The sequence below is a fragment of the Neopelma chrysocephalum genome, unplaced genomic scaffold, assembly GCF_003984885.1.
Source record: "Neopelma chrysocephalum unplaced genomic scaffold, ASM398488v2 Primary Assembly neopelma1_43, whole genome shotgun sequence".
NCBI lineage: Eukaryota > Metazoa > Chordata > Aves > Passeriformes > Pipridae > Neopelma > Neopelma chrysocephalum.
This window is the reverse complement of record NW_020897702.1, coordinates 8,549,195-8,573,599: the sequence shown is the minus strand read 5'-3', so window position 1 is coordinate 8,573,599 and position 24,405 is coordinate 8,549,195. Positions and strand designations below refer to the sequence as shown.

The 24,405-nt window shown below is 35.7% G+C and overlaps 1 protein-coding gene across 4 annotated transcripts in view; it reads right to left on the bottom strand.

Moving 5' to 3' along the window:
- RDX (radixin) overlaps window positions 1-24,405 on the bottom strand; it is a 45,153-nt gene that overhangs the window by 12,517 nt on the left and 8,231 nt on the right. For 3 of the 4 annotated variants that reach the window (XM_027677253.1, XM_027677254.1, XM_027677256.1), the window contains exons 2-11: window positions 24,269-24,340; window positions 15,488-15,571; window positions 10,567-10,662; window positions 9,172-9,446; window positions 7,199-7,282; window positions 6,577-6,723; window positions 4,950-5,046; window positions 4,136-4,299; window positions 3,385-3,515; window positions 753-913 (exon numbers count right to left, since the gene is read on the bottom strand). In XM_027677253.1, the coding sequence (XP_027533054.1) occupies window positions 753-913; window positions 3,385-3,515; window positions 4,136-4,299; window positions 4,950-5,046; window positions 6,577-6,723; window positions 7,199-7,282; window positions 9,172-9,446; window positions 10,567-10,662; window positions 15,488-15,571; window positions 24,269-24,280 (1,251 nt within the window). In that variant the 5' untranslated portion in view covers window positions 24,281-24,340. Of the gene's footprint in view, window positions 1-752; window positions 914-3,384; window positions 3,516-4,135; window positions 4,300-4,949; window positions 5,047-6,576; window positions 6,724-7,198; window positions 7,283-9,171; window positions 9,447-10,566; window positions 10,663-15,487; window positions 15,572-24,268; window positions 24,341-24,405 lie in introns of those variants that run through there. The other variant, XM_027677257.1, reaches the window with a different exon arrangement.

Genomic DNA, 24,405 nt, shown 5'->3' with positions numbered 1-24,405 from the left:
GAAAAAAATATTTGTCTTCTGCACTTCCAAAGCTTTCCAGGAAACAGCAGGCTCCAGTTACAAATTAGCATTTCAGGCTGTTTCAGTCTAATACAACTTAATGGTCCCACCATTAAGATTATGATTCTGGATCACAATCTCAGTACTACTAAACTAAATCTTCCCTTCAGAATTCTGTGCTAAATTTGCAGAAGACAAAAAGCTGGTTTATAGTTGAGAAATCATTTCTTCTACTGTTCGCATGACTTTCTCGATTATTATGCACAAATTACAAGTAGTCTAGCAAACAACATGAGAATATTCTAAAAATGCTGGAAATGGGACAGAAAAAACAACAACAACAAAAAACACCCCAACCACAACAAACCACAGTGTCACCAACTCCCCACCACCACCAAGCTTCAGAACAGACCTGTCTTAGAGAACAGGCTTCCCAGTGGACTGCAGAAGGAAGCTACTCTTGTTCTCAGCTGGATAAGCCTGACACTATTAGAAAGAGAATGTAATGAGTGCTGTCAGTCTGAAAGGTCTTCTTCATTTAATTTCCTGCAGCTCCAGAGCTTTATTTTTGTCTTGCAAAGTAGTGGCAAATCTAATGCAGTTTTCTAAAGCAGTTCCCAACAACAATCTGTAATGCTATCTCACATACCTGTTTCAATGTACTTCTTCATTTGACATAAGCAAGAATAAAAGCTAAATTTTCAACTACCTTTTACAATTTTTTTTTTAAAAATAGGGTTAAAGTCTCTTACTAGCTGCTCCTGGTTCTTCATTTGATCAGCTGCCTGCTTGGCTAGAGCAGCTTTAGCTACTTCAGCTGCTCGACGCTCTTTTTCCAGGCGCTCTGCTTCCTCTTTTGCACGCTTTCGTTCTTGATCCAGTTCTAGAGCTCTTCTAGTCTGTTCCTCTAGCTCTGTCAAGAGGAAAGTTTGCACACAAAGTATCACTACCAAGCTCTTCCTCATATGTAACACAGATAACAGCTGTAACACGCTCAAAATAAAGTAACCTACAACACTAACAAAGATTTACAAGGCTGCCTCAAGCTAAGAAAAGCTGTTGGGCACATTACCTGGAGCTTTGTTACATGTCTGATTCCCCCCCCAACATATTTTGAATATATACTTCATCTCACTCGACATTTCTGACAGCCCAGTGTTTCAGAAAATTGTCACCTCACTGATAAAACTAAACACCAAAATATATGTACATATACATGAACATACACCCTTACTCTTACTAGTGAGGAGTTCTTATGTACATTAAATCACACTCTCTTGTAATAACAGGGACCCCTGGTGGTCTAGTGGTTAGGATGCGGCGCTCTCACCGCCGCGGCCCGGGTTCGATTCCCGGACAGGGATACTCCCCCGGGCAGATGGAACTCGTCAGCCCTGTAAGGCCATCCATCTAAGAGAAGGTCACTCTAAACAAATCTACGTCCTGAGGACCTCACTGCCATTGTCCAAGCTCGCTTGGCCCCGGCAGATGAACCTTAGGATTAAAGGGTGGGCTCAGTTCAGCGCATGCTGTGTCTCACCTAAAAAATCCATTGCGCAGGCTCGAAAGGTAAAAGACCTTTCCCAAAATCTTCGTTCACGAAGACTGGCCATACTATACTACTTGTAGTAACAAAAGCAAAAAACTCTTCTACTGTATTGAATTGCCTGACAGATCCCTTAATTGCAGCTGAATATTTAGGCATGTGCCTTCAGCAAAATGACCCAAGACCAATTGCAAGGGTCAGAAAAATTCTCCATACAAAAGAGGACGACAGTTTGAAATCAAGGGAAGGGTAATAGTTGTGTAGCTGCCTGGTTAGCAAAGTATTGAAATCTAAAGGGCAGAACCGTTCGTGAATAGGAGGAAGTAATAATCTACGAGTACTGGAACATAAGATTTAAACAGACAAATTACACTCCTACTCTGACGTGAAAAATTAAGTGACCACAAGCAAAAGTCTTTCTAAAGCTCTTTGCTGATTTTAATGATAAATTTTCCACTATGTTTTTGGCTAGCCATAGCTGCCATAGACTCCTTCACCAGAAAACCTTAACAATGACTCGTTTTTTGGAACAATCCATTTGTCCTTCACCATGTGGTTTAATACTAGAAAAGTATCTTCCCAGGCATGCTAACATATGCTTCATCTTTGCACTTGTGGTTTTAAGTAGGTCTCATGTAACCATTATTCGTCCGTTGTTTTCCCAGTCTTCCTACTACTTCAGTTATAAAATTAAATGAACAGCATCACAAGTATGTGGGGTTCTACAAATGCAGTACTTAGAAAATTAAATAAAACGTGTTACTATTTGAAAACACTGCTCAAACAAACCTTTCCATGAAGATGGAGAACACTAAACTACCACGTTAACTACAGAACAGACACCATTCATATAAAGACTTTCCCATACGTGAATAGAAGGCTAAAAAGACCAGCAATACATGAACATTATGTATTGCATCAGAAATTAGGCTATATCACTTACAAAAGTTCTGAGAAAATGTATACTGTCAAACCTCCAGAATCACCCTGACACTCTTGTCCTGGGTCAAATAGCTCTCCCTTAAAACAATTCCATGGCACAGTTAGTGTGTTACCTGTCTGGATGTGTCCAACCTGTTTTGCACTGAAAGACTGAAAAATGCAGTGGAAGAGCTGGAGAATAGTGGCAGGCATATGTAACTTATTTGCATAGATTTAGTCAGTGATTCTCTCTATCGTGCCTGAAGCCAACAGTTAGGAAAAGAAAGGAGCAACAAAACTTTTATGAATGTGAGCCAAACCTGAAGCAAAAAAACCCAAACCAACATGGAGATGAGGGACTCGGAAGTCATGGAGGCAGGGACTCTACAGGGTGATTAAACACAAAGAACTGTCACTGGTGAAACGTGTTTTGTCACTAAAGTCTGACAAGATTTTAATTTTCAATTTCTCAGGTCTTACAAGGGAATAGGAAAATGAAGGAAAAAGGAATTTCCAAGTTAGAAGCTAAATTCAACAAAAACCTTGAGGAAGTACTTTGAATCTTCGTCTCTAATTTCCCTGCTCCGTCCAACTCCAGGTTTTCAGCAGTTTAAGCCTTTCATAATCCTGAGCTGAAGTGTGTATGCATTAATTTCCTTTTTACTAAACTGGAATTTTTGTTATATTAGAAATTGATTTTATGTTAAAAAGATACACACAAACGCATGCACACCATCATCTGAACACTAAAGAAGAACATCTTTTACATCAAATATTGCTATTATTAGAAAAATAAACTTTTAAAAAAGACATAAAATAACAAAACCCCTCCAACAGACAAAGAGAATTGTGGAACTGAGCTACCCAACTAAACATCGACATCAGATTTAAGAAATCCATGACCAGCAAGAGCTCACCTTTCTGAGCTTTCATTGTTTGTTCCTCAATTTGTCTTAAGCGTTCCATTAGTTCTTCCTTTTCACGCTCTATTCTTTCTTTCTCCTTTTCTGCTATCTCCCTTTTCTTCTTCTCATTTTCTAATTGTGCCCTGAAAAAAATAGTAAAAAGGGTTTTTTGCCCTCAAGGATATTAAATGCTACTCTTCGGATGCTGGTAGCCTACTTTGCAGTTTACTCAGCTAGAAGAGAAGCACATGACTTTGAATGTTTCAAATTCAGTTTCTGTTTCAAAATACCGTACAGAAAAACAATTTACAAACAGAACCGACCAGCAACCTTGGTTATGGTTCAAGCACATAAATCCACAATTATGTCTTCATTTGAGGTATGATGTTTAATCTGGCTAGAAATGGCAACAGTATTTTTTAAATACACAAAAAGTAAGCCATGCCATTCTTCACTGAACTTGCTTTAAAGGCTCACCTGAAGAGTATAGAAGTCCCTAAGGATCAAGCAAAAGAGACGTAAAACTGTTTCACAAAAAACATAATGAGAAACAACAGTACAGCTACTATTACAGTGCTGAAAGTTCAAAAAAAATACAGCTTTCTATTAGGACAGGTGAGCCATGCCAATCCACAAACCCGCTTACATAGCGCAGAAAGAAAAGCAGCTCTCTCTTTTCTAGAATTCTAAGATGCCTGATACTTCTATAAATCCTTAAAAGGGTAGGAGAATTTTTTCAGTTTCATGGAAGTTTGTTAATTACCTTTCCAATTGTTTCTGATGTTTCTCCTCTCTAGCTTGGGCCTTCATCTGTTGCACTTCAATTGTATCAGGTTTCCTCCTCCTCATGTACAATTCATGATTTCCCATACAAAGTGCCAAAATTCGCTTGTTAATTCTCAGACGGGGTGCATAAAAAACAAAATCCTAGCAAAAATAATTCCAGTATATCCATTAATCTAAATAAATACATGCGTTACTGTACGCTTGCACTGGCTAAGTGAAAACTAGTATTTTGACATTTTGAGCAAGCAAACACCATAATCTATAAATCTAGTTAGTTACTTGTAAGATAAATTCAAGATTACATCTGGAATACTCTAAGTAGAAATTAGCTGGTTTATATAATTTATTTAAAATTCTAAAAACGTTAAACTATTCTCTATTCTATTCTGAAGAGATTTGACCTAGAGAGTCTCCTGAAACATGCTGCTGTAACACACACACACACAAAAAGAAAAACAAAGGAGGGAGGGGGGCAGAGAATTTAGCATCTTACACTGTGTCTTTTAAACACATTATAAAGTGTAAGTTGACTTAACAAAAGACCAAAAACTCGAGAGTATCAACCAGAAAAGAAAGAAAATAAACATACCACAGTATCAATCAGAAAGTACAGAAAATAAACATACTATATTTCAAAATCAAAATTTCCTTGTGATTACTGACTATTCCACCAGTAAGAATAATAATTGTCACAAAATATTTACTCATGCCATAATGACAGACCAAGTCCCTGCAGGCTTAAATGTCTTTGTATCCCTATACAAAAGGATACTATTCTACACACTACTTACAGGGGCCTTTTTGTCAATTGGCTTTATGACAAATTTTTTGTCGTTAAAAGAGATGTTTCTTATTTCGCTCCAAGGAAAACCAATCTTGGGTGTCAGCCTTCAAAGACAAGAAGCTCTCATTAGAAGCAGCAAGGCTGTGCACTTTATATATATATCCAATAAGTTTATTCCCATACCATTTTCACTATTACACTTAGTTACGTTTAGACTGTTACATTTACAACATTATGTTTACATTAAAACATTAACAACAGTTCAAGTATATTTTGGTAGACTTTTTTTTTAAACACATTATTCCATCAAATTAATTACATAATGAACAAATTACATGGCACTGTAACAAAAGGAATTTTAATTTGTGACTTCTACTTCTATCAGCTAGATGCTAAGCATCACAATCATGTACTGATTCTTTATAAGCTATTGATGATTTTATGAATTTATGATTTTATGAATTTATGATTTTATTTTCAGCAAAGAGAGTATCTACTTAAATTTCAGAAATTGACATTTTAAATAGTGAAATTAAAGTAGCTTTCAGCAGTGCTGAAAGTTTAGCAGAGCTTCAGTTTAGCTCAGATTTAAGATGGGTTCTTTTGTTTCCAAAATTTAAAGTTATATTTATTTCCTTCACATCTTAAGCAAAATAAATCATGTTCAGAAATTGTTACAATGTTATGCATTGACTTCAACATCTGTATATATTTTTCTCCTATCTGCACAGAAAGATTTTTCAATTCATATTATCTTAATTATAAGCAAGAGAAAATATTTAAGTATTTGATTGCTAACTATCAGGAGCTAAAGAATACCGAAAACTGCCTCATCATTCAATCTGATCGGAACATTTTCTGAGTATTTCCTTCCTTCAGGAGTTACATTGCCATCTAATGGCAATTAAGGCTTACAGAATTTTGTTACAGAGTATATACATCAAAAGTTGACAGCTACTCTGCAGAGTTTGACACATCACATTTCACTTCAAATCATGTGAATGGACTGTTGACACCAGATACTACTAACAACTTTTTACTTTGTAAAAAAAAGAAAAGAATAAGTCTGTTGTTCTATCTCCAAATTCTTCAAATTTTGTACATTTCAGCTTACCTCTTCGGGTAGGACAGATTATTTGATCTCCTTATCAGGACACGAGATTGACCTATTTTCTTAAATGTCCAAAAGGTTTCACTTTAAGATACCAAAGTTTTTCATGCCCTAACATCTATAATTCTAGTCACAGCTTTTACAAGACGTTTCTCATTAAATATGTTGCTCAGCTTCAAAATGAACTTTTCATCCTGACTGAAGGGGAAGTTTTGAGTGAAAAGTATGGAAAGAAATCATACAAATATGGTCTAGTTGTCATAAATCCATATTAAGCAATGTAAATTTAAGTTTCCACAGAACTGCTCTTCCTTTCCCTTCTTTTGCATCCCTATTTATTCTTTAAAATTCAAATATTCTGGCAGTTGACATCTATCTCTCTTTTTTTATTTTTTACATAGATTAGAAGGTCTTTGAGAGCCTGTTTTGCCAGATCTTATGGAACACACAGTAAGGTGGGGGTTGTATAATCGTAGATAGCATCTCCTAGAACAGAACTGGAAAATGAGTATTAGGCACTTACTTATCATCATGCTCATAAATATTCAGACCCAAAGCATCAACTCCCAGCCACAATTCAGTTCCTTTTTTATTCTTTATTTCAAAATAGTTGACTCCATACATTTCCAAGTCTTGTGCTATCTTAAGGTATTCCATCATAGAATCTTCTCTGATGAAAGAAGAAAAATTGGTATAGTGTAGACAACAAATCATGAGTACATTGTAAGAATAAGGGAACTGCAGAATAACCACTTAGTGTAAAATTTACTTACGAATTAAATATCTCTTTGAAGTTCACATGTAGTTTGACTTAGATACTCATTAAGAGCTCTACACTCTAGTATCCATGTAGAGTCCGATCACTGTGCTTTGTCTTTCCACCCCATGAGCTAAGGAAACCCTAAATGTATTTTAGAGGCAGGCAACTGTGGACAAAGGCAGTTTACAGCCTTACTAGTAATTATGTAAGTAAACCAATACCTTAACTGGAAATTTAGCCCTTATTGAAGCTTCTATGCAAGTTTTTCATAACCACCTCCCCTGGTCAGCATAAAAAAAAGTAGTTTTCCAAACAAATATATCACCTCCTAAAATACATCCTAATAACAATAAAAGGTCTTGGGAACATTTTTTTACATTATTACCTTAACATTCCCCTGTGCTCTTCATGCCAGTTCTGTATTCTTTCTTCCCACTGTTCTTTTGTCAGTTTGTGCTGTTCTAACACCCTGTGAATACAAGTTGTTGTTATTAAACAACACTGACAACCAATTTAACCTCTTAAAGCTACAAAAATAAGCTTAGTTACAAAGCATAACATATGCTTTAACTGAATAAACTTAAAGATGACTTCCTATACACTGCTCATCTTCTTGACACAAACAAGACACAAACTTTGTATTCGAACAAATATACTTTTAAAATAGTATGAAAGTCACTTCTTTTTTCATGGTATTCTATATTCTTTGCAATATAAAAGTCACACCATGGCATATCTCAGCTAGCAGTAAAGTTGCAATATGTAATGTTTGGAACACTTGAAAATGCAGACTCACAGAACCCTCCCACAAAAATGCTGCAAATTAATCTCCAGGTATGCAAAGACACTTTTTCTTTCAAACGACAACAGAATGGAAGCCTGAGTGTAACAAACTAGCAGATAAGTTAGCAGACGAGCTTTCTGGGGGTTTTGTGTGTTGGTTTCTTTTATTTAAAAAAAAAAAAAATCAATAGCGAAGCAGCTTCAGAAAGCTATTTGAGATTTGTCTACAAGAGTTATGTAGACATAACTCTTGTAATACAACTCTTCCATAATATGGAATTATATTACCAATTATATACCAAAACTTTCAATGTAGTACTGCGGTAAAAAATCTAATGCATATGATAACTTTATTATGTTTTTATTCCACACACTCAGCATTTCAAGCATTCCTGGAGAAATTATTTTAAATGACAATTAAAAAATCACCTGAACATTTGTCTACTGAAAAGGATCTGAAGTATTTGAATTTCCATTGTACCCAAGCACTCTCGTGTTCACAGACTATCATCATAACTGAGCAAAAACCAAGATCTGTGAACATACTCAGTAGTGACAGTTTTAGTGGTTCTACATCTCCCTGCCTTCATAGCAAAAGGTATTTTTCTAGGAAAAGGTATAGACTTCACTGTCATAAGCTGGAAGCAAACAGCCAAACTCAAGCTTTTCACCAGTATTTTTAAAAAACATTTTCAGAAATATTTCTTTCAATACTTCACCACAATCTTTGAAATGCCTACTGGTTTGCTAGAAAATTCTCAAGTTTAGTTAAGCTAATAAGCGACTTTTTAGTTTACAAAGCATATGACTTAAAGAAACCTCAAATTACTCCATGTCACTCATTTCTTTGACCATTTATGTTACATATTTAGTAACTACACATTTGCCCACAATATATCGCTATGTATCCGTCTACACTAACAAAACTGTCTAACTTTGTACATTTGTGCTGCAATGCTTCTCTTCATGCCAAACACACCAAGACCATGGTTTCAGCTGCATAAAGAAACAGGACTGTAATCTTGGTGCTTACTTTCCCTAACCAATTAGATAAGTGACTGATACAAAAGAGTTTATATTCAACAGCAACAATTTAGTTTCCAAATTTTCTGTTCAGGATAGCATTTTCCTGCAATGTATTTTATTTGCAGTACACTTTACAATTACTTTCAGGAAATAATTATCATTTAAATGTACAAAAACATTAAAATGAACAAAAGGAGAGAGTATCAAATGAATCTTAGTTGCTTCTATATTGGAGTATTTTGATTTTAGTTTAGCAGAAGCAGGCCTCCAATAGCATTAACCCATTTTGGAGTACTTTGGAAATGTGTTCAACTAAATCTCTGCAGGTGTTTGTGGACAGGACAGGAAATACGTCTCAAGAAACCTGCGGCTGTGACACTTCCTTGTTATTTAAAGTCTAAATTAGGATCTCCAAATTTTACTAGCAAAACATGAACTCCTAAGAAAGCCATCATTATATGCACGTTATCACTTAATATTTTATTTCTAAAAAATGTGCAATAATTAAGTTCATATGCAGCAGGTGGTGCAAAAATCAGTCTCACTCACCGCTGGGGGAGAAGTCTGTCATTGGCTAGGTAGCCTAGTTTATGGATCTCCTTACTGTAATCCGCATACTTGGACTGGACAGCATAAGAAGCCAGAAGAACTGCAGTTTCTGGTGGGCAATATATTTCATCATTTAAGATCGATTCTTTGACTTGCAGGAAGAAAAGTCTCTGAGTTATTTCCTGAATTAATTCTTCAGATACATCCTCTGGAAAAAACTTGGCCCTGAACTTGAACTGCAAAGGATTTTCTTTTCTTACATCTTGCTGTGTTACCTGAGGGAGAGGAATACATAAAAAAATAAAAAGAGCACTAAAAGGTATATTAAATATTATTATCTAGTACTGAACTCTTTAGCTACTCTAAACTGAAACACAGTGCTTCCTAGCAAGCCCACTGTGGAACTCACTAAAGGTTCACATGGAACAATCAAGTACACCAATTTGGATAAACTAGGCAATCTTGAAATACTAGGCTGTTGAAATAAAAGGCTGTTTAACAGATTTTTTTTTGTAGGCTTGTGTGAAAGCTGTATTTATCACAATAAAGATCTGGAAAAAAAGAAGCTGTAATAGACATTAAAAAAATAAAAACTATATCCATGGATGATTTTCAGGAAGTAAAAAATTAGGGTCTAACAACATTTCTTTAGGAAGAACTACAGCACATTTCGTCGATGTCAGTGTAAAGTTGCATTCTTTTAAAAGTCTTTGAACTATCAAACTAAATACATGTGCTTTGTTCCTGTGAAAAAAACATAATTCCTTTAATCACGTTATTTTTCTAGAATTGATAAGCTTTATAAATATGATTTTTGTGAAGAGATCAGATGTGGTCTTTCAAAGATGTGACCATTCAAATTCACAAATACAGTTTAAAGTAAAATGATCTGGTTCCCAATAGCTAAGAGATACAATGTGCTCAATGCTGTTTGGAAAAAAAAAACAAACAAAACAAAAGTTATCCTACCATCTACCTATTAGATACCTAAAGTTTAGAAGCCTGCTGTTCGTGCCTTGTTTAAAAGATCTATACACATACAAATTCCTGAAGCCCAAATTGTTCTGGTACACACGCCCAAACTGTAAAACATTTATTCTGTTTTGCTAAATGAGAACAAGACAACCATATGAATCAGTTTTCCTAATGCATGCATCACCATGGTACTGTAAATACTGAAAACTATCTCCTTCTCAAATTAAATACTGATGCAGCTTTGCATATTCTTTTATCACTAATCAAATTTAACACTGTATTTTGTCATTTAAAGCAAATGAAAAGCAATTTTTCTACTAAATTTGAAGTCAGATATATCTCACCTACAGCATTAAAGCAGCAAACCTTGTAAAGTATATTTCAAACTGTACACATCGCTCAATATTAGGGAATTGTTACCTTTTTATTTAGCTTCAGCCAAGTTGAGTAGCCTTTGCTGTCCACATACTGTAGCCCAAAAAACCAGACTTCACGAAGACCAACAGTTTTCACCACCTAAAGATAAATGAGCTATAATCATCAGTAATCACTACAATTTTTAATGGTAATTAACCTGCATAAACAAATCTCAAACCGAAATGTAATCAAACCTTACAAGAAGAAAAAAAAAGATAAAATAGTAGCAAAACATCAGGTTCATGGAACCCCAGAGCTCTACATAAATGCAAACACTGTGTTTCAAAACTATCAAGTGGAGCGTGCAGCACCTGAGGAACAGAAGTTAGTAAACAGGACCCTGAGATTGGAAAGCACATCTGGGAAGTGATCTGCAAACCTATGGAAAAGTAAGTCCACTTACAGAAGATGACAGGAAAATTGACAATTAAGAATAACATTTGTGGACAAGTATAAGGTACGAAGATGAATCGGCTCCTTCAAATATTTTTACAACCTTCTAAGAGAGTTATTGATAAAAGGCATAAGGATGATCCAGCTAATAAACCATACATGACTTTCCTATACGATTTCTGATCACGTTTATCACCAAAAGCTACTAAAGAAACAAAATTGTCCTTGAACAGAGGGAAGATTGTGTTATGGATACAATAGGTAAAAAGAAAGAAAAAAAAACCTAAAAAACAAATCCCTAACTGTTTTCATAACAGACTTGTAGTATAACCACTACTGAAGTCCCACAGGACTTCTAAAAAGGATGAAACTGATGTGACAAAATCTGCTGTAGAAAACTTTCCGTAAAGATCTGTGAATGAACCATAAAAACACAAACCTCAATAAAAGATGGTATTTAATAAAAACAAAATACTGTATATAAAAAACAACAATTTAAATTATGTGAACAAAGCTCTAGTTGTAAAGTAAAAGGGCAATAAAGCTGTTACATTACTATACATGTGTATGGTATTCCCAAATCTCTAATACTACATAAGTTGACGGTCACATCAACTTAAAAAAAGGATGCTGGAAATGTTTCAGAAGTGTTGAAAAGAATGATCAGTGACTTGGAACATTTTCTGCATAGCTAAGATGAGAACTAGGGCTCCTGACAGAGAAACAAGGAAAGGAAAAATATGATACAGATCTATAAAACTTGCATGGCATGTAGAAGGCAAATAGAGAATAATTATTCATTATTTTTCATAATATAAGAATTAAGAGAATCAACAGAAATCATGACATTGCAGGCTCAAAGCAAACAAAAAGAAGCACTTTTACTACAGAGTGCAATAAAACCATGGAACTATTTTACAATTCTTGCATAGCAAAAGCATATATGGATTCAATAAGCAATTAATCAGAAAGGTCCAGCAAAGATTACGAAATGACTGCAAACTGGCTCCAAAAGATCCCGTATGGCAGTATGATCTCAGGTTGGACCATGCTGGCAAGCTGCTTTACTGAAAGCTGTTTTATGGAAGCATTCAGATGCATGTGAAGTAAATAGAATTTTACACATAGATCCTCCTCCATTTTAAAGCAGTACTATCGGGTTGCAAAATTAAGATTTGAAAATTAGAAAATGTCATAAGATAGCTGTGCAAACTTACTTCAGCTGCCTTGCATATTTGCATTATCACTTAACAATCACTCAACTGTGCACCTTTTTTCCTCCTCTACCCTTTCACCATCAAGCTCCAAAGCACAAAGTGGACAATGTTCTTGGATCCAACCTGATTGATGTGTTTAGTGAGCACAGTTATTTCCTTTACATCATTTGCTTTAGGACATAAACATTAAGAATAAGTGTATGTTACTAGTAACATAGTAACTATGGGTCCTAGTAACATAGGTTAAATTCGGTGTCCCAACACTGAAATTTCAGACCTGCTGCTTCTTTTGACACAGATCTCCTACATAATGTTGATCAAACTACTTATGGCTTTATCAGATGACTGAGAATGCCTCTTTACTTTGCAGCTGTCCAAGTTGAGCCTCTGTACCTTATCAGCTCTCTGAGCTGCAAAGAGCTGCAGATGCTCAACAGCTCTGCCCATAAGGCATAAGGAGACGTGCTTATGCTCACGTCAAAACATTTTGCTCTCACCCACTAACTATGGCCCTTCACTGAGATGCACACTGCTTATTATTTATATACAGGCAACTTGGATACAGCAGTGCAGAGTTACACATGCTTGCAAATCAACACTAAAAACAGCTTACATATTAGCCTGTTTTACTTCAGACTCCACAAATAAGGAAAAAGCAATGCCTACACTGCCTCTCAGGCCAAAGGAAAAAGAAAAACTTTCTGAAACTTTGTACCAAGCTAATATATGTGCTTATGCACTGCAGTAGCATGATACAATAAGTACAGAATGAGAAACTTAGCAGTTTGATTCTTGCTCAAACATTTTATTAAGTAGCTGAAGATGCAAGTCTTCATCACATCTGTAAAACGGATTTATCTACCATCACAAACTACAACCTGACTATTAACAGGCAAAAAAAACTTCTTGAAGAAAAGCAACCAGAACAATATACATTTTGGCAAATCAAATTATACACAAAGACAACCTAACAAGGATTTCATTCAGTCACCTTCCAAAAGGCTGTAAGGAAGGCTTCTGAAACATCTGGAAATGACAGCGGGGTATAATTCAAAATAAAAGAGAAAACCCTCCCATTCTTTCTGAATGGCAACTACAGTAAACCAGAGTTACTAATGCCCAGTGCTAACACAACACAACAACCCCAGCAATACCACCAGTGTGTGGAAACACATCCACCACAGGGTTCTTCCTCTCTTAGGAAAGTTATAGATGCTTAACTGGTTGACTACAGGAGGACAGATCCTCTCTTGCCTATTCTGACTGCTGACAGGATAGACAGACCAATAATAAATATGTTAAAACACCTTCTGAAATGCAGGTAATAATAGTAATGAAAAAGTTTGTGCAATAAATAAAAAGTTTGCTGAGTTTGCAAATGGAAAAGAGAAAGCCACAGATGTTAAACGCTGCATTCTTGTCTGCTAGCAGATGATGCACACACATGGAATGGGAAACAAATCAACAACTCCAGAAAATACCAATTAAAAGCTTAAAAGAACACTGACTGAAAAAAGGACAAATTGTTCACCAAAAACGTAGAGGAGCACTAAATAGCAGCTAAATTCATAGAGAGGTTATTTTCTGCAATCAATAATCAACAAGTCTGCTGTCATGTTCACCACTTCTGCATAAGCCAATCCTTTCAATAACAGTGCTATTAAATTCTCTTTCTACAGAGAAACAGGATAACTTTTGTCTGAAAATTTCATGACAGTTTTGTAATACAGTTCAGCTCTTGATGTTACTCTGTAGAACTCACACATGAATTTAAGATCAAGCTGAAAATGCTTCTCTCCTCACATACAACTGTGCTGATTGTTTTTTCTTGACCTGACATTTTTTCAATTTAAACTTCCATGGGTAAGAGCCAGTGAGATGTCAAACACCACACAATGAACTGAGGAACAAAGAAGAGACCATGAAAACAAATTCAGAGCTGTATCTTTGTTCCCAATGCCTCAATTTGGATGAACCTGATTACCTGGACACAAGATTTTAAACAGTAGAATGTCACCCCACCCAATACTGCATGGCAGAAGATAGCAAAGGTTGGCAGAAGACAAGGAACAGCTTGAGCCTTCTATATCACAGAATACCATATTTTTATTCGATAGTGATGTTGCTTAGACAAAAAGCAAGACAGCTCCTTTTTTTCCAAGAATTCTTTGTAAGAATCATGAAGTCTATTCCTATGTAGAGGCTGAAGACATACTACCACTGATGTTAGAGAAAGGGATAGGCAATATAAGAGTCAGACAGTCATTTCAAACGAAAATTGCAGATGAAATTTCATTCATCTAAAAGAAAAAGTTCAGTGCTACATACAGTAAACATTCTCCTGTTTTCAAGTTATATACTTAGACATTCTATCGACTCTAAAAGGTCAACTAAAAGTTTAAATGCTCTTAAAGAACTCTTTCAATGTGTCACTTTCTCTTAGTACTCATCAGTACATACTTCAAGCATCAAAAACGGAGTAGACAGAAACAACAGTTCTATGAGACATAACTATTCATCTAGTTGAACTGGTTTTGAAGAGTAATTTCAGATATTTCTGCATTTTTTAAACAAAACATATTTATTGGTATATTGGGGAAACAAAACAACACGCTGACAAGCTTCTATTCTTAATGTTTCCTATAACACTTCACAACCTAGATCAAAAAATTGCTTCAAGATTCTGATGGCTAGTATCACATGAGTGCAAGAACAATCCTGTTTTAAGAAATCATTCATTCTGACTGATGTACAACAGAGACACCATCAAGTCAGAATGTGCAGATCTGATAAATCTGTAATTTATAAGCAAATTAATGTCATTATTTTGCCTTATTGTTTTTTTCCTTTTTTTTTTTAACTGAAATTTCAAACTGGTTCATAGGACAACATTATTTAGTTCTAACATTTGAAAAGTGAAAAACAATCTACAGCTTCCATTGTTGGGGAAAAAAAAGTTAGCTTTCATTAATGAACTTACTGTTACATTCAAATTTCTAATATATGTAATTCTAACAACTATATTGCAGTAGCAACTATAATATTATTAAACATAAGAAATACTATTAATTTCAAAACAGTTCTATACATGATTCAGCTGAAGCCTCACTGGTAACCTATTTACAGAGTTGTCTTTGAATTCAATACATTTCATGAGAAGTAATGAGGAAATTCACACTAACTCAGAGCACAGCCTAGATAACATAAGAAAAACATAATCTGTACGTGGGAACGCTTTTGCTTTTTCAAACTATGCCTCAATACACACAATACTTTTATGTGTTTGTACTCATTTATACACAGAGACAAGTTACCTGATCAAAGAGCTGCTTGCCTGTTGTATTGGGCTGGATGGCAAATTCCAACTCTGCATCCATTGTTGTTACTCTGACATTGACCTACAGAAAATAAGGAAACATTTAAATAACACTGTCACAGTGTAATGCTTCTATATCCTGCGATAAGCCTGTAAGAAACAACATATGGTAAGTAAATTCAACAATTTTAATGGTCTTGTGAACACACAGAACACAGCAGTTAGAGAAACAGAAAATTTTAATCTGAAAAAAATCTCATCTTTTATTTACTATAAAAGCATACTCAAGATAGTATTTACCACTAGGTTTGAAGGTCAAACGAGAGAACAAAGTTCAAAATTAATTTAATGGGATAGCTGACATTACTGAACACCTGAAGAATGTTGGGACATACAGCTACTGGGCATTACCGTTCAGAGGGCTTCCCAAATGTGTGCAACAGTTTCTAGTAATATACATATCATTTTAAGGTATTTATTCCTGGCAATAATAAAAAAGACAAGCAGCCTCCCACTTGCCATTTCTAAAATTAAGCAGTTCGGCAGTGTTAAAGTATATAGGACTAGAGCTTTCACACCTCAGGACAGAGTAATAGCAAAGTTTTCACCTGTAGACAAACTACAGAAGTTAACTCCCCTTAATATTGATCCACTTCCTTTCCCTTACTACAAGACTGAAGAAACACCACCATTCAATGAACTGCTTCCTTCTCCTGAAAGGGAGGAACGTTTTCCAGAGGACTCCTGACAATCACTGTTTTTATTTGCTATAAAACAAGAAGTCAAATATTGCAGGAGATACCTGGAAGCCTACCTTACTTGGAAGCACAACAGTCTGTTTCAATTTCTCTGCAACTGGCATACACAGAAGTGAGAATTTTCATGAAATAGAACAAAGTACTAAATACACAGTACTGTCTTATCAGTGTTAGAATGGTCCTCTGTGCCTACTGTCAGAGTATCACATTTTATTTATCTTTAGTGCATAGCAATATAAAGTAAAGTGTTAGAGGTCAAATATACTTCGCTATAAATGCAAAAACACCAAACTTGTGAAACTTAAATAAGGCACACAGATATATTCTCATTTCTCACTACTGTAAAAAAGGGAACTGGAATAAATTAGGACTTGTATTACCAGTTCTTACAGTACTTGATCTATGCACATGTGAACCATTTCCATTAACTATTTCCCTAATTTTGCCACCAGGTGGAATACTTTGAGAAGTGAGTGTGGGGAAAAGAAGACAAGACAGAACATGAAAGGGAGACCTAAGGTGTAAAAAAGAAAACTGGATAACAGTTTGTCCTCATGAAACAGATTAAGCTTGTTAACTCCTTCCTTTAGTGTCAAGGTAAACAACTTTAGGCATGAGGGGGATACACAAGACAAGGGTAGCAGGAGTCTGGGGACCTCTAGGTTATAGACCTGCAAACAAGGACGATAGAAAGGGTTTAGCAAACTTTTCTGTGTGTGCAAATATGGATAAGGAAGAAGAGTTGAAGGCTTTGGAGTAAATGATAGTAAAGTTTTATTGCCAAAAAAAATTAGAGGTTGTGCGTCAGGAAGAGGGAAAAAGAGAAGTTTTTTCTAGATTGCTTCACTCTGCCCATTTCAAGAGCAGAAAAAAAAACCCTTACAGAACAGAATAACTCATTTTAAATGGCAGGTCTAACTCACTGCCAGTTGCACTATTTTCAGTGTGAGGGACTGCCCCTTAATTACAAGAATTTAATTTTTGTAAATCAGTTTTTCAATTAAAAAAATTAAGGCTGTTTCAGGGCAGCTGCAAGTAAGCAAGTTACAAAGAATAAGGCCAAAAAGTAACTTTACTAAATGCCAAAGAGCCCTGTTATATAACAGCACCATTGCCAAAATAAGAAGCATCACAGGAGATCTACAAAGCACAGCAAGTTCAACTAATTGCAGCAGCAGGCAGCAGAAACTTCTTATATAAATATCCTTATAACAAGTGTCATCTTCTACAAATGCAGGAATTACTGCCTGAGAGTTTATCCATCACAAGAACTAAAATACTCAAACAATAAAATAATAGATGTAATACAGAGGCAAACTCTGTAGATTCTGTTCACTTCTGGATGTTACTGCCTCAAAAAATCTGAGTGCTCTAAGAGTACACAGCTTCTGCACCTGCAATAGGTACAATATACATTAGGACTACCTGGCCACTTACACACATTACAGTACTACTTAAGTCTTTAGCAATTCTGTTTTTCTTTGAACTTCCAATTAACAGATCACCTAATCAATATTTAATAAATTGGTAATTAACAATAATTAACAATTAATTTAATAATTAATATTTAGTTCTAATAAGAAAGACAAATTAAACGATGGCAATATTAAAATGTGATATGAATTATTTAAGAAGAGAGAAATTTAACATTACACTTGATCGTTTTCCTTCTGAAGGCATTTGGACTGACTTAGATTTTTGGCATACAAATACCACGGTTTTACAACCTTGTAACATTGTTTCACAGTCTCAGTTATTTCTGGGCATGGAAAATAAGAAGGTTACTTTTGTCAAAACCTGTGACTGAGCCCCAAGGGTTTACTTATCTAATTCAAACCTTGATCACACAGCACCCTCTCAACAAAAATCAAATCTCTAGTCAGTTGCATGTCTGTAAAATAAAGCTAATGAACTACATTAACAAGAGTCATGGGGGGAGTTTCCACATTAGAAATAAGGCAGGGAATTGAGAAAACACAGGCAAGAGAAAGAAGACCTAGGAAGCAATGGATTGTCACCCATATAACCTGCTGTTGGTACCCAGCTACTTGGAAGCAATTCTCTTTATGTGACATTGGTGACAGGGGGAAATTATCTGAACCACAAGTTATGAAGACAGGCACTAATCTGAACCAACTTTACCACAAACACAGGAACCGGAAGAAGCTCTTGGTGACAAGGGTATGTGTAAAGGTTTCCTGTAGCAAGCATTGGAAGGCTACCACTACTCATACCACGAGATCCACTCAACTCCTGCTTTTCAAACTTGCTCTCACCAGGATCGCACATCTTTTTAACAGATTGTGACAGTTCTCTTCTTTACCCTACAGAATCACAGAATAGCTTGGGTTGGAAGGGACCTTTAAAGGCCATCTAGTTCAACCCCTCTGCAATGAGCAGCAATATCTTCAACTGCATCAGCTTGCTCAGAGCCCCATCCAACCTGATCTTTAATGTTTTCAGGGATGGGGCATCTGCCACCTCTCTGGGCAACTGCTCCAGTGTTTCACCTCCCCCATCATGAAAAATTTCTCCCTTGTATCTAGTCTGAATATACATCCTTTAAGTTTAAAACCACTACCCTTGTCCTATTGCAACAGGCCCTGCTAAAAAGTTTGTCCCCACCTTTCTTATAAGCCCCCTTTAAGTACTGAAAGGCCACAATAAGGTCTCCCTGCAGGCTTCTTTTCTCCAGGTTGAACAACCCTAACTCTCAGCCTTTCCTCATAGGAGAGGTGCTCCATTACAACAACCATTTTTGTGATCGTCCTCTGGACCTACTTTAACAGCACCATGTCTTTCTTGTGCTGGGAACCCCAAAGCTGCACACAGCACTCCAGATGGGGTCTCACCACAGCAGAGTAGAGGAGCAAAATCCCCTCCCTTGACCTTCTGGCCGTACTGCTTTTGCTGCAGCCCAGGATAAAACTGGCTTTCTGGGCTGCAACTGCACCAGCATCCCCAAGTGCTTCTCACCAGGGCTGCTCTCAATCCCTTCATCCTCCAGCCTGTATTCATACCAGGGGTCACCCCAACCCAGGTACAGCACTTTGCACTTGGTCTTACTGAACCTTAAAGTTCACACTGGCCCACTTCTCAAGCTTATTCAGGTCCTCGGCATCAGAACTACCACTCTGAGTTTACCTTTATTTTACCACACTTGCTTCAGAATGATTTAACACTGCCAAAGGAAAGGAAGAACATATACATAACTATGTACAGATGATTCTCTGGGAAAGGAACAACTGATATTCTGACAACAAATGTTCCTAATGGGTTATGAAGACATTTGCCACAGCTCATAAAATAGTATTCATAAAAAAACCAATCTACAGCAAATTAAGTAATTTATCAAAACCAATAAAGAGTATAGTCAATGAACATATCTGGAACAACAAACATCCATTTACACTTAATAAAAGCATGCATTTCATATGGGAATTATGGGGTTTTTATATTCTTTCACTTTTAAGGACTTGAAAAAATATTATTACTCTTCCTTGTAGTACCTAACTAACCCTCTATAATTTAATGGGATTTTATACCATCACCACACTAACCTTTAAACCTCTCCTCAAACACAGACCCAGTACATGGAACATGCACAAAAACTGACTATTAGCTCAATAATCTAATACTTTCTATTACTGTACTTCAGCCATAGATTGCAGATAATAGTCATGGCACTTCAGCTTTCATCAGAAAGCCCAAAACTGAGTAGGTACCAATATTTAGTAAGAAAGCCGCTTAAAATAACATAAAAAATGTTTCCAAGGGTTTTGCTTTTGTTTAATAAATGCAATATAAATTAGTCATATGTAAAAGCCACAGAAACCAGTCCAATTAATATTCATAAGAAAACCGCATACAGCAAAAAAAATTTGTTCAAAGAGTTTCCTCTCACTAGTTCAGCCAATTACTATCTCCAGTTTGCATATTAAATTATTTGCGTTAAGGAGTAGCAGTTTATTAGTCCCACTGCTTTACACACTGCACAAATATACACAGCGTGCTCTCCATACCAACCTCAAAGCAGACATAGGAGGAGATGAAATAAAAAACTTTATGAAGATAAGGTAAAAAGATAAGGATTAAACAACATTAGGAACAGAAGGCTATAAAATAATGACAAACAGATTTTACTAATAGACAAATCAAAAGCAAGCAGTCCTCCAAGCTGACATCAGTTGTCTATTTATGCTACAGAAATAAATCATATATTCAAACCATAATTCAAATACTGCACTACACGGTCTCAAAGATTTTCCTGTAAAACGCCACTCTTGTAAAAAAATTAATTTATATACTATTTCAACCATTTTACAGAAATCAACTCAATCTTGTAATTATTAATTCAAATTTTAAACCCCTATCTTATTCCAGATTCTGATATTTATGCCTTCTGAATACACAATATTGTAGAATGTTGAATAAGTCTAAAAAGGAATCCTTTTTAATCTTAGTAACTTTGACATCTGCCTCTGACTCCCTAGTGTAATGCTTTCTCTTTCATGCCTTGCATTCTTGTACAAAGTGCTGCAAACTGCCACCAAAACCAGACAATAATTTAACTCCTCTTACACCATATAAATGCAACTAATATTTCAGTCAATTAAACATAATCTTCTCAGCCTATGAAATGATTAACAGTTATGTAACCCATGATGTCTAATTTTAGCTTCTATGTTTCTATTTTCGGTGAAGATCTGTGAGAATGGCATACAGCCGAAAAACATTTTCTATCTCTTCTTTTAGGAAAAAAGCACTGAAAACAACAGTCAACAAATATTCTGTTCTTCAGCATGCAGAGAACTAAGCACACAGAGAACAGACCTATAACAGCTCAAATTTTGATTACAGCTGCAAAGACCTAATTAAACAAAGAAGTCACCAATTTTTTTAGATGGATCACAACAGATGCTAAATGAAACAATTTCACACTGCTGGGTAGAACTGAGAATATTAAGTCTCAGAACTATTTGGTCTTAAAAGTAGAGGATATGCTGAGTAAACAGCTTGAAAAGCTGGAAAGTCACTTTGTTACAAACACAGCCAAAGCGAACAAACAGACTTTTCTATGAAGCAGTCAAATAAGAAAATGTTTCAATAATGTATATTTTTCAGACACATTACCTTAATAACTCAGGACAATATATTAAAGTCACTTTTACCCTTGCAAAACAGCCTTTTCACTCAAGCTATTTAACCTACTAGCCTCTGAGAGAAAAAATCCCAAAAACATAAGAACAATGACCTTATACTACCATATATAGTATCATTCACAGTGGCATGAAACTTACTTCAGACTGAGACTTCTAGGAAAAATTAAAGATTTCTGCTATAAAATTCAAATTTGTCAAGACCTTTTACTGGTCTTCATTTACCTAATTTTGTTTGGAATACTACATAACTTTTCAACATGAAAGCAAAAAAAGTGAAACCAACATCTATTTTATTGGTTTTTCTGTGATTTAGTGTGTACTGATTTCATTTAAACTGATCTATGGCTTAATTATTTGTTATTTGCATAACAAACAAAAAAATAATAATTCCAAAAACATAGGGAGAATTTACTGCACAGGTTACAAGACTACTAGACTTTTCTGAAAACTATCAATTGGATCATTAGAACAGAACCTGAAAAAAGAAAATCTAAATAGGTCATAGTAATACAGAAAAGAGATAAAATAACACTGTCAAAAATCTCACCAGTTATGTTAACCGGGTTTTCTTAATTCTTACCCATTATTATTTCATTAGTTTTCAGGTTAAAAGATTTTCAACAATAAACCTACAGAACACTGACAGTCTTCTTGCAACAGCTCCCAAAAATAAACAACGAGGAGTTAAAGCAAAAATAGTTTCCTGACTAGAAGTACATTTGGTTATTGTGGATTGTCTGTAAAGACAACTCCCAAGAGCTACAGTAAAATATCCACAGCAGGAGACCTTCTACAGTCCAGTACTATCAAATCCAAGCAGAACAGCAAGAACTCTTCAAAGAACAATGTCAGATTCCTTAAACATAATCAATGACTAGGCTCTTACAGTCTCCAAAGAAGGCCAAAAAAAAACCCAATAAAAAAAAGGGAAGGGAGAGAGCTCTAAAGCATCTACCATTTAAGATGCAATGAGAACAAAATCTGAGGTTTGATTTTTATAGGTAAAAATCACTTAACCTTTGGCATGTGTGCTACCTCTTCATTCACTGATTACCAATTATAACTACAGCAACCCGCAGTTTACAGAAAGACACTGAGAAATGTAATCAATTTATTTTCATTTTTAATGGCTCCTTTCACTTGGCTTCCTTCTAAGATCTCACATGCACGTACATCGTCAAAAGATATATGAGAACTCTTCATAAAAAGTCCCTCATAAAAGAAAAAAATTATCTTTGGCATGAGTCCAGCTTCTTTCCCAAGATCTGGTAATTTTCATTATTAGGGTGAATTGTGTGCTCTTTCAACACCCCTGCAATCTCAGTTCTAAGGATATTGCTTTCCTTGTGAACAACCCTAAAACTCTATTTCCTTCAATTTTCTCTGGTCCTTAAAACAGAGAGAACCCTGCCTGCCCAAATTTCACGGTTCCAATCCTAGAATTTAAAAAGAAGTTACCTCATTCAGGCTTTTTTTTTTCTAGTCATCACTTCTGTGACTTCATGGCTCTATAGCTGCATGGAGCTGAAGGCCTCAGAAATCACATGAGCTCACAGTGACTTTTTGTCTCGTTCTTAAAACACAGTTTTCCAGCTGAGAAGCTCCATCAAAGGCACTACTCAATTCTCATAGCCAGCACTCAAACAGATCAGAAAACAGTATGCTGCTAATTCATTTTCCTGCCCTTTATAGTGCAGCCTTCTGTACGAAGTGGGCAACTTCAGCAAGTGCTAAGATATTGTCCCTCATCCATTGTGGGGAAAGGAAGAAATTACAGAAACAACAAGTATGACCAGTTGGTCAGCAGACCAACCACAAAGCTCAGAACAGAACTTCTAGCCCTTGGACAGTCCCATGTTCACGTTATCCATCAAGCTGTACCAGTTCCAAATAATGGCAAGTAATGCAATACAGACTATTAACATAGGTAATTTCTGATTAATAGTAAATATCTTTTATACATCTATGTATATGTGGTAAACACGTGCACATAGACACATTTATTCTAGTAAAAGATCTGCCTGCTCCCAATCTACTACCAGAATAAAACATCAGTAAACAAAAGAAAGCCTGAAGGCTATTACATAAACTGAGTTGAGTAGAAATAATCTGACAATTCAGTTCCCTTCCTGAATGTTTTGCTCACTGCACAGAAGAGGAAGAGACAACCAAAACTCATTTAACACATGGCAGATGAAATCCTAAGCAACCAGTATTACACTGACAGAAAAAGAATCAAACTGCTGAATAATTATCTCTTCAAAGACTTCTAGAATTATTACCAAAACAGAAGTTGGAGATTTTTTTCCCCCTGGACAGAAAGCTGATGAACCCTTATCTCAGTTGAAGTGACAGGAATAGGGGACCACAAACATTGCTTATTTCCTCCCTTCAAAACTTACTTTCTATGTGATCCCCCCTACCATGGTAAAACTAAATCTAACTTAGTGCAGACACTTCACACATGTTCTGTCTTCCCCTACCAAATCCTGCAGCAAATCCTTCCACTGATTCTCACAGACACTGAGTCAGGTTTAAATTATGCTTCCATTAACCGCTGTATGGTAGCTCATCTCAAAGTTAACAATTCCTGAAAAGTCATTCCTCCTGTCAGCCAAATGGGTTCCAAGTACTGCTCCCATTTCTAGGTGTGTTCCCTGCAAACTTGCACTACAAAGCTCTCTTTATCTTTTTTCCACATGTTGGTACTAAACTATCTCAACTTCAATTGCGCATTATCAGATCTTATGAAATCTAGAAAGAGCAGAGTCAAAACAACAAAAAAACCTGTTATAAGATCACCACTCTGAAATGTGAAAACCCTCTTAGATTTTAGATGGGTAAAAAACAGCTACTTACTGGTTTCGGCATTTTTCTTGTTTTCTGTAGTCTCCTGTCCGCTTAAATCTTCTACAAACTCTTTGTCCCCTTCTGTCAAAAACAAATTAAGGGAGATGTTTTTAAATTAATCAAAACTGAGTTCATGTATATCACAG